General features: G+C 31.8%; 1 protein-coding gene across 3 annotated transcripts in view; it reads right to left on the minus strand.

The window, feature by feature from the left end:
* Positions 1–12,208, minus strand: part of NOVA1 (NOVA alternative splicing regulator 1) — a 151,732-nt gene that overhangs the window by 4,058 nt on the left and 135,466 nt on the right. For all 3 annotated transcript variants that reach the window (XM_045841279.1, XM_045841278.1, XM_045841280.1), the window contains one exon: positions 1–723. This exon is cut by the window's left edge and continues 4,058 nt beyond it. In XM_045841279.1, the coding sequence (XP_045697235.1) occupies positions 1–723 (723 nt within the window). The remainder of the gene's footprint in view (positions 724–12,208) is intronic.

Genomic DNA, 12,208 nt, shown 5'->3' on the forward strand with positions numbered 1-12,208 from the left:
TTCTGTTCCTAGAATGGCACTGGCAGCTAGGGGAGAAGCAGCTCCAAAATATCCATTGGTTGCAGCAGTAGCAGCAGCCAGGCTACCTAATGCAAATGTCCCCGCCGTACCACCAGCTGTGCTGCCACTGGCTGAGGCTTCACTGGCATAGGTGGCCAACAAATTGGCTGCTGCTGCTGCTGGGTTGGCACTGGCAGCTGCTGCAGCCAAAGCCCCCGTTGCTGCTGCTTGACTGAGACCTAAACCTAATGTGTTGAGATTATATCCATAGCTGGCTAATGTATTAAGTGCAGAGGTGATGGCCACCAGGTCGTTGCCTGTGAAGCCGGATAAAACTGCTGGAAAGGCTGCAACGCCAGCAAGGTTAGCATGTCCTAATAGCCCTGCGGCAGCTGCAGCAGTTGGTAACACTTCAGCAGTGTTTGCATAAGGAGATCCGGTTGGATTGGAATTTGCCACTGGACCTGTAACATTGGCATAACTGATATTGAGACAGCTGCCACTCTGTGGATCCTCTTGTATCTTCTGGATGATAAGTTCAACAGCTTTTCGGTTTTGTTCAGGTTCTCCACTCACAGTGACAACCCTCTCTTGCAAGTTGATCCCATCAGGTTTCTGGGAAAGCTGCACCCAAGCCCCTGACTGCTCCATTATAGCCTTCACAGTAGCACCTCCCTTCCCTATTATCAGACCTGCTGTGCTGTTGGGAACTATAATCTTTACCTGTAATTAAAAAAAATACGTATAAATAATACTTCTGTTTTGTGCACATACATTATATATTACTTTGCTGCCCTAGAAAAAGTAAAACAATCAATTGAAAATTAGTTGAAATATAATTTATGAAAGACAGAAATATCACAACTTCTAAAGTGACTTTCATCAGTTTAATACAATTATCTTGTAAAGTCAGAACTTTCAAATGAAAATAAGCAATCTTCAGTTTTAAATTATTAAACAAAAATTGTCCTTGAGTCTCTGTGCATTTTGCAGTAGAAGTTCTAAGACATTAGTATTTTTTTAAGGAATAGTAACTATAAATCAATGATAACATTTTTATATAGCTCTGAAATCAAAATGTTATTGCTGAATCTTCACCTATTGCGCTTGAAGAATATCTTTACTCCAACACATATTAAAATGAAGAGTACAGGATTATAAAAGCAAAGTTAGTAAAGGAAAAGTAGTCTAGTTCTAGCTTGAGCTCCTCCAAAACATTAATTTCATGTTCCTTGTCACCTAGCAATTTCCATGTTATTTAATACCTTACTTGTTTCACAACTGGCATTTTCAGAGATAAAGAACAATACAGTAACTAGTATTTTAATTTTTCAAACTTATATACAACATATAACCTTACAAAATAACAAATATTTCTAAATAATCAATAAAAACAATCCAATTGCTTTCAGGTAGGTTAAGGCTATCTGAGAATGATATAACCTACCTATTCTATCTAAATGTGTAAAATGCCTATTTTGATTAGGTAGACACTCCTCTCTTTTTGGCAGTCATAGCTACATTTAAAAAATAGGGCTCACAATCATGTCACCAAAGGTAACTGAAAAATTGCTGCAGTTACATGCATACCTGTAACGATCTGACGTACCCATAGAAGTCATAGGCATTTCAGCCAATTTGTATTGAAACATCCAGCCACAAAACCTAGCATATTTTTATTTATTTAGTCAGTCAAATAAAAAGTATAGAATGAGTGTGGTATCCTCCATAACCCTGAAGATTAATATATACATATTTACATTTTAAATTGCATTTTGGTAGCACAAAAATACACAGGGCATTTCTTAATGACTCATTTGGTAGATGAAAAACTGAGTTTGTCACTGACAAAGCCCTGAAGGGCACTCTTCTTGTCACAGACATTAAAAGTGGACAGGCTGAAATAATCTGTTAAGATTTAAGCAGGAATTTAGTTTAGATATTCTATCTGATATTCGATAAGCTCGTTTTTTAGCAAGTATTGCCATGCCATCTTTAAAACAGATCTAAGTAAGAATATTTTAAAGAAATAAAGCCACACATTTTTGGTATTTTGCTCTTGACAGTAGCAAATGATGAAAAGTAGAAATTCAAATTCTATACTGTGTCACCTCATAAATATACTCACACGCATTATGCACATGAACAGACAAACACAAATACACACACACACTTTCCTTTCCACACATGTAATTTATAATCACAGTAGAGTTTTGTTTTATTCATATTTGTCTGTATAATTTCATTTTAGTGAAAAGAAATCTAAATTTTCTTGAAATATTTCTTAGCAATATCAAATACATCCTTCATATTCACCATGATTAAATGCATTCAGTTTCAAAAGTAGACTGAGAAATAAGTCTTTAACATGTTAATTTTGTTCACAGACTTTTTTTGTGGAAAATTATTTGTCTGAAATGCTTAATTAAAGTATATTTAAGTGTTATAATTTGAAAGTTAAACCATAATTACATCTTAAACTCAATTATAAAGATGAATTAAAATCATCCTTATATTTTATCCCATGCACACAAAATATTGAGAAAATTTACTTTTAAGGATTTAAATCCTGAATATCAAATATGATTATACTTTATAAATATTTCTCTTAAAAATCAGAATAATTTGACAATAAAGTGCTGTTGAAAACATTTATATACTAACAAACTATAGGGTTTTAAAATAAGTTTTAGGAAGAAAGATATGTTAATCAACCAAAAGTTTCAAAAGAGTGGTTCTTAAATTATTTTAAATCCTAATATCACTTTTATTTTGCTCAATGCATTGATTACCTGTGTGACAAAACCCAGGAAGAGAATAAAACATGAAAGGTTAATTTTGAAAACTATAGATTATCAATAAAAAGTAATGAAATATATAATTTTATAACATCCATTCTAAAATAACCTGAAGCATCTATTAGATGTGTGACAATCGTATGGTGTTTATTTCTACCACAGTGCACACCAGTCTCTTACTACATTTAATGCATCACAGTGTTTTTAATTTATTTTTTAACTCTAGGACTACTTCTGTCCTTCAAAAGAACTTATAAAACTGTGCCTAGTACTTACATAATTGCACCTTATCTACCTTTCTTTTTTTATTTCTCCCTTTAATAATTTTTCTTTCTTTTAAATATTCAAAAATTCTGAAATAATGTAGTTTAGAAACTGTGTGAACTTTTCATAAAAGTAAACATCTTCCAAAAAATCCACATCTTTGTAAATTAAAGAATTACACCACCATATCATCTCTCCTTATACTAAAGATGTCTTTATGTAGTAAGTACTATTCCAGTTGAAACTGGAATTTAGTTTCAACCATTTAAAATAATCCTATATAAAATATTGTCATCCATAATTGCTGTTTTATCAGATACTGAAGTGGTCCCCAAGTTTTGTTGGTATAAATGACATTTGTCCACATATAACTAAAAGTGTGCTATGATTAAGAGAAGATATTAATGACTACATATTAATATTTATAATATGTATCACTTCTTAATTTTAGATAGTAACAATTCTGCATAAGATTACTTATCTTAGAAATTAAATTAGAAATTCAAGGAAATAGAAAGTTATTAAATTCCAAATTTAATTAATATAACATTTAATAGTTTAGCCAAAAAATGTCACTCAACTTATATTTTTCACACAAGGACATTTAAAACCTCTTAGATTTACACTATTTTTTTTATAAAGAATTAAAAATATAGCCATATCTATACTAATCTAATATGGACACAGAAACCAGACCTTCTAAGAAGTTGAGACAAAAAATTAACTTGTTCGTATAATATCTCAGAAAGAGCAGTGCTCCACTTCCATTTTATGTGTTAAGTCAAAGCCAAGAGGAAGTGAGACACCTGTGTGGGAGCTTGGAGATGGTGGGCAACCAAATCCTGGGTGGGGAGTAAGGGGCCCGGGGAGAAAAGGAGGAGCATGAAGAATTATGTGAGATAGCCCACTTGCTTACTTCTTAGATACAGGAATACAGCATTTAGTAAAGGAAAAGTCTGTGCATTAACAGTGTTTGCATCCCCATTCCATGCAAATGAAATTTATCATTTGCATACTGAAATTATAAATATCATATTTTAATCATATGGACAGCTTCATTTTCTTTGGCGAAGTCTGTTAACACACTGACATGTGAATATATGTATTCTTATTTCAAAAAGAATTGAGAGAAAAAAGAACTGGATCCTAAATAGCACATAAATTATTTGGTGTAACATGTATCAGCTAAATCAGGTCTGTTCTTGATAGTTACAAATTAGTTTTCCCTTTAGAACTATGATCTATAGCTGTACCATCCATCCATCCTTTATGAAATGCACACTGAGTGGCCTGAGGGCCCTGTGTTGGAGTGGAGATAAAGGATATATATGACACTGTTCCTGCCTTTAAGAAACTCTGGATGAGTTGTGGAAAGCAGATATATAAATGTATCGAATAGTCTTAAAAGAACTAGTAAAAAATATATAAAGGAGACACAAAGTTTAATTGGAAGAAGGGATAAGAAAATCTTTGAGATATGATTGCACTTATCTAAATGTCTTTTGTATTTTTGTACTATCAGTATCCTATTGTTTACTATCAAATATTCCCATAAGTTTGCTCTGTTATCTCTGTGTAGTAAAGTTCCTGTTCAAACCTAGACCCATTTTAGTAGTGATAATCTGCAACCACAAAAGAATAATCTCTACGGGAATCCTATGAAAAGTGTTAAAAATAACAGGTAAGTAGGTTTTGATACTGATGTGTTTTTGATTGAAAATAAACATTAAGACATACCAATTTATTCCTTTGCCATGTAAGAACTCCAACTCAGATGGTCTTACAAAGAAAGGTCTATGAGTGCCTGTGAGGCACCACGGCTTCTTCATCATGGGAGGAAAATTACTGAACTACCTCATGAAACCATACTTTAAAATGAATGCAAAACAAGTTGAATTACAATTTAAAATATCCCAATTAATAGTATGAACTACTTTATTTAGGGTTTCTACAGATGTATGGCCTTACATTCAGAAAGCAATTCCTATCAATAGTAGATACCTGTTATTTCATTCATTCATTCAGCTAGTTGATGGTCCAAAATGAGTTAGCCTGAGAATTTGGCCAAACTGTTGAGATAGATACCTACGTTTCTACTCTAGTAAAACACAAGCCTGACATTACTACCAACTATCTTCTCACCATATGGCAAGAGAAAGAACCAGATGGAAAATAATTAACCTAGATAAAAGGACACTCCAAAAATGAAGAGAGAGAAATTTCTGATAGCATTTTGGCATCTGAATCTAACATGTCTAAAGCCAGCAGAGAATCAATACAATTCCCTTTTTGTTTAAGCCACTTTGAGTTGGATTTCTATAATTTGTAACCAACCAAACAGTATCTTTGAAAATACTTTTATGTTCTTGTTATATCATGTATCAAATATCTTGTTACATCATGTATCAGATATGTCAAATATTATTATTTGCCTATCCAAAAGAAATGTTAATATTTTTTATTGTATCTCTTGATGCTGTAAAAGATGCCATAGCTCTGGTAAAGAGACACAAATGGATAAATGAATTTGCCTTTTATCAAAATATACCCTAAAGACCAAATAGGGTAAGTCTCTTTCATTTCCCTAATGTATTACACCTTATGCTATAGAGGCACCCTAGGGTAGTGTCTGATGGAAATGCTTGTGTCATTTTGGGGGTCTATATTGAACTGCTGACAAAAATAAATAGAAAATCTTGTACATTTTCTTTTGATTATAGATTTATATACATAAATAACTGTCTTCCTGAAAAGTACTGATTTGGCAAAATATAGGGTGGGGCAAAAATAGGTTTGTTCTTGTATTATTTATTTTCCACACAAACAACTGTAAACCTACTTTTTCCCTATCCTGTATCTACTACACAGCTATATGAATACAAGTATCTAAAAAGTATAAAAAAGTGGCTCTTTTGACCCTGTACTGTTATCATTTCCTTACTTCTGATAACCAAATCAAAGGCGGCAGTTTTCACAAACATGTCTAATACCTACTGTAAAGTACCATGCTGTCTTCCCCCAATCCTTTCCCCCAACCCACTGCCAACACCAGGTTTTAGAGCTGGGATTGCTCTGTGCCTTCTCCTGCTGCCTGGATCCCTGCTTCCTGTTAGGCAGTGTTATCCTTCCCCTCCTTGAACGTTTCTTGCCCAGCCCTACTATTTTATCCTAGCTAACGTGATATAATAAAAAGTATCTAGATTTGGCAGTTAGGAGATACGGGCTTTCACCTGGCTCTTCTGGGTGACCTTTGTCAAATCACTGCAGTTTCATCATTTATAAAATCAGACAGCTTGATTAGACTGTGGCTGAGGAGTTTTCATGTTAGCATTATGAAAAACTCTACAACCGCCTTCAGCCCCACCCCATGTCACCTCCCCACTGCGTTACCCAGACTCCCTATGCAGGCATTCCAAACTCTCCCTACCCAGTCCTGACCTGTCTTCCCAGTTTCATCTTTTAGGACTGCTGTCCTCCCAGGAACAAACTTTACCTGCTAGTTCCTGAATATAGTCTACGTTAGGTGTTTGTCTATGTCTTTGCCTTCATTTGTTTGTTCCAACTGACAAATGTTATCAGTATCTCCACACTATTCTTCCCCTTAAAACTCATACATTTTTGACTTCTGAAATCTTGTGTGCTTTGCAAGAGCAGTCCAGATGCAATATACTCATACTTTGTAAACTTAATCCTGGTTTCCTAAAGCTAAAAGTGTCCAAGTATTTTTATACATTTCCTACTATGCTGCTTACCCTATGCTGGCTTATATGAGAGCATGACAGATATATTTAACTCTTAAAATATTTTATTTTCCTGAAGATTAAATTGTCATTTAATTTTTTCCATTTCCTATTTGCACTGGGTTGAAGTTATCAATTGGATAATGTTTAAAAAAATAAAGCCAAAAAATAAAATATAGATCTGTATAATAACTGAATAGTAAATTATGTGAAAGATTCCATCATGGCCATTTGTGTGTGTGTGTAAAATATGACTTTGGGTTCTTAAAATAAAAATAACTATTTTTATCATCCCTGAAATCTAAAATTCAGTGATTATACTGCAACCATACTGACATATAAAAAGTAAATGTGCAGATGCTTTTTAAAAGAAATTATTTTTAAAGAAAGAAGGAAAGGGAGGGAGACAGAGAGGAAGGAAAACATCAATGTGTGGTTGCCTCTTGTGCGCCTCTATTGATGACCTGGCCTGCAACCCAGGCATGTGCCCTGACTGGGAATCGACCTAGTGACCCTTTGGTTTGCAGGCTGGCACTCAATCACTGAGTCACACCAGCCAGGGCAGATGCTTTAATTTTATGAAAGTACCAAAATAGTAATACTCACAGATTTATGATTTTTAAAAATCCAGTAACATAATTAAATAATTAACTAAGCACTATATGCCTTTTTCTTAAATGTTCATTGATGTATTTACTATGCTATTTTGTAGTTTCTTACACATTAAACTTGTGGCTTGGCTTACTTTATCATAAAAAAATGTGGTCAGGTTTGTTCTAAAAGTCTAGAATACAAATATATTAGTGTTGACCAATTCATAAGATGGCTCAAAAGACAGAGTCTACTAAGTTATGATCATAATTCATAACTGCTGTAGTTACCTCCCACCCCCTGCCTTGATTCAAGCAACTGCATTTTTACCTTAAAATAATTCACTTCAAAAGTTTTGTGGAGATTTTACTTCATTTTATATCTGTTTCCAAAGGCCCATATATATTTTTCCCTCTGGCTGCAAGGTGTAACAGAGAATGACAGACAACATATTTCTTTATTGTGTCTTGAAAGAAGATAATGAATGATAATCCTCAAAAATTTCTAAAGGCAAAGTTTAACTATTTTTAATGTAATACATTTTGTCATTTTACCTCTTGAAGCATTATTCAAAATGTTTTTTTTTGATGACTGCTTCATATTTTAAATATACATCACATTACATTCCAGAGGATTTGAATAGGAGTAAGAAAAATAGAAAAAAAAACTATTCTTTACAGGTAAGAAAGAAGAAGAGAAGGACTTCAAACCATTCCTGTTATTTTGAGATAAGCACTCTAGGCATAATTTTATCAAAAAAGAAAATGACTAGAACTGAAGTAATTATAAAGAAAACCTATCATAGGGCAGTTCTATCATTGCAAATGAACATAATTTGGGGTATTGTCTTCTAAATGCTTACTAAACGAGATTCTATTAGGATTAAATTTTCCAGAAGTCCCATTTGACATCATCTATGCATCGAGTTATCCAAACTCTATTATAATTATTGTTATTGTTGTTATTACTATTTTAAAACTCTCTTCTTAGTTTGTTCAGTATATATATGTATACATGTGTATATATATATTTAGAGATATGTTCAGAGTTCTTAATTTTGATAAGTGAGAAATTATACTTGAAATACTTGGGATTTTTACATGAAAATTTATTTTCTCAGCTTAATATTTTAAAGGTCGTAACAATCTATGTAAAAAGTGAAAAACAGCTACGAACATAAAAGCAGGAGCTGTGTATACTGAAGTGGGTGATGAGAAAAGGAGTGAAACATAAAGACAGAGAAAGCAAGAATTCTATTTTGGACATTTTAAGTTTGAAATGCCTTTCAGACATCCAAGTAAAGACATTAATTAAGTGACTGGCTGTGGGTTTGAAGATTAGAAGACATTTGAGAGTTAACATCGAGATAATATTTAAAGACACAGGTATGGATATAGTAATCTAAGGGAAGGTAAAAGTGAAAAAACAATTTTAAGTAACAAACAGTAAAGAACTGTGTGGACAACAAAATGTTTGAGGTCTAAAATGATCAAAGATATTCAAAGTACAACAGCAAAATTAGTCAACCCCCCAAAAAATGCATGAACGAAACATAGATGGGGGAATGGCTTAACTATCAATGACCTTCTTTCAAATAATATTTGCAGTAGTACATACTGCTTTTTCAAAATCACATTTTAGTATACATTAAGTTATAAAATGAGTATAATCTTTAACTTAATTTCTCTCCTATAATCCACTAGGAAAATAATGCAAAAATGGAAAATTTCATATAACACAGAACACTGTGTGTCTGAAAACTAATGTTATTATAAAATTACTAAACTATAATATCTAAAATTATAAATTATAAAATAGAAACTAGAAAATTCATGGACTATAAAAAACAGTGCAAAATTTAAATATGTATGTAGAGTTTGGATTAAACAGTGTAAAATTATATGTAGGTAAAACTGAAATTAAGGGGATAACAGATTGAATTTCACCACATAAGCATGTTTTTTTAAATCATATAAACTATCTTACTTTAATTTTTAAAAGCAGTGCAACAAAAGGAAACAGAAAAATTATTCCCACATTAGGCTACTGAATGATTAAATCCTGCAAAAGCATTAAAAATAATTCATTTAAAATAAATTTAGTAAATTTCTGGTATTCATTGCCCAACTTTTTATTGAGTACCTACTGTGCCCGAGCTACTATTTCTGTTGCTGAGGATACAGAACTAATTAAAAAGGATTAAGATCTTTCTCTCATGAAGCTTACAACCAGTTAGTATTGCAAAGACTACTGCATATTTAAATGTATATGAAAAACGAGTGGATACATGACATAAAAGCAGATTTTAAAACACTTTTAAATTATAAAATAAAAATTTTTAAATCATAATTTTAAACAAGAATCATATAATTAAGCTAAATGCTTGTTTAGGAAAACCACAAAGATAATTGGGAATATAGAGCTTTTCAAAATTCTGACTTTGTTCACAGACTGATTTAATATACCATGATGTAACTAATTAGATATTATTGAAAGTAATTAAAAATATAAATATAAAGAACACTTCCACAATTTGGGTTTTTTATTACATTTTTACAAATTTTTTATTGTTATTTTTACTGCTAAAATAAAATAATATTAAATGAAAAGACTGACAGATTTTATATTACTGAATAAAATTATAGTTGCTTGTGGGTGTTTATATTTGCTAATCATCTAATTCAATATTTCTTATGTTTTAATTTCACGAACAGTTTTTCTGAAGGCAACACTCATTTTTTAAAAAAATAATAGGTGGCTGCATTTCAGAGTCACACTAGTAAAGGGACATTGGTAATTACCACAAATGACTGTCATTAAGAAAATAAAAATTTCATGAATTATTCTTATTGTATAATCACTTTGGATAAGCAAAGAAACAATATATGAGGCTACAGAGCAATGTCTGCAATTTAACATAATGTATTATCAGTCACAAAAGTAAGTACTTTTCCTACATATAGATGAAAATAGTTTACTTACAATATTTAATGAATCACAAATAAAAATATATTAATTTTATAATTACTATTATTGGGCTAAAAGCAATTTGAAGTTAGTTAATGAAATAGAACAACTCTTTTTTCAAAAATATTTTAAGAGTAATAGGAAGATTATATCATCTAATTGATGGAAAAAATAGCTAAACCAAACACCAAAAATATAAACTGTAATATATTAAGTTCAGAAGTAAAGATGAAAGTGATCGATTTATTTTCTCCTGAAATATTTCTGAGTCAAAAATAAAAAAAAATGGAAAAATAAATGACATGAAGCAATTGTTTATCCCATAGTGAGCAGAAATCAAACTGCTCTGATTTGGCATAACTATCATACTCTTATCTGAGTGAATATGTAAAAGATGTTCCTATTTCTAAGCATTTAAAAATAAAATCAAAATGTTGAAAATAAACTTGGTAACTCCCCAGTTTTCCTATTTTAGAAACTTTCCATTTCATATGGCTTTACTGAAAAGATAAAACAAATTTAATTGAACTGTATATACATGCACACAGAGCAAGAAGACTAGTGCGTGCTCCAAAACAGAGGCCTTGCATGCTTGGGTTATACAAAGGCTTGTAAAACGTCTGTCTTGAGAATGTGCCAGTGCAAGAACCACTATAGCTATGACTACAGGGAGAACGCTGATGAAACAAACCAACCACATTTACCTACCAGGTAGTCCAACAAGACAGAGAATTGCAAATCTGCCTACTTAACAGCTGATACTAGAAAAAGCATTCTATGCATTTTTAGCAATATCTGAGCCAAATTTGGGATATAAAATAAAAAACATTACTGAGTGGCTATTTCATTCACTCCTTTCCCCTGAAGTGTACTACTTTCTTCAACTTGAAAACATGAAAAGCCCTAGGCTTTCCATAAACATAAATATATCTTCACGTAAAATTATACCTTTAAAAGGACTTTTGAAGGTCACATAACATGGTATTTACCAAATGGTGTATTATAATTTTAACCTCAAAATATTAATGGTATGCTACTTTCAGGAGTAATTCTTAACTTGCCTGCTAAGAAATCCTCTGATTTCTACCCCTGGGTGTGAGGGTCATACTATCTACACAGCATAGCACACTAACAAACTTAGAAGATTGCAATAAAAGGAATATGATTAGAAAGCACTTGTTTAACCATTTTCCATAATTTTTGCAAGATTATTGTTAAGCAATCTTAAAAAATACTATTCTGCACATAAAGATCTCCATGGGAAGGGAACCTAACTATAGCTGGCAATAGCCAAAAGACTAGCAATGCTCTGAAAAGATAATCATATTTTGTATAATATCCCTTCTTAGATTTAAATTGTATCAATTCATAAACCATTACTGTCCTCAATGATAAAGTTCACACCTACCCTTCCACTTTTGTACAAATCAAATATTTTTCATTAATTTAGAGTTTAAAAAATAACATTCAAAGGGTGCTATTTCACGAAAAAAAGTATTGAATTAAAATTTGTGACAAGAGTCAGTGTTATATAGACTACAGTCTATCATTTTTAAAGTTATATAGACTACAGTTATCATTTTTAATAAACTAATGTGCATTTTTCATATAGTAAATAGTATTTCCCAAGAATCTCAAGAGGCTCCAGGAAACATTTCTCTAACTTTTCAAACACAGGTTCTTAACCTCATCCTAGACCTATTAAATAAGAATTGCCATAGGTCATTGTGATGTGAAGCTAGGGTTGAGAACCTTTGAGATATTAAGAAAATACTATAAATCTTACAAAACCATTTAATTTGGCATAACTTCAAAATGTGAAACATCCTAAGCTAGTTACTAAATGCT

The sequence above is a fragment of the Phyllostomus hastatus genome, unplaced genomic scaffold (assembly GCF_019186645.2).
Source record: "Phyllostomus hastatus isolate PE091 unplaced genomic scaffold, TTU_PhHast_1.1 phas_contig_348, whole genome shotgun sequence".
NCBI classification, from domain to species: domain Eukaryota; kingdom Metazoa; phylum Chordata; class Mammalia; order Chiroptera; family Phyllostomidae; genus Phyllostomus; species Phyllostomus hastatus.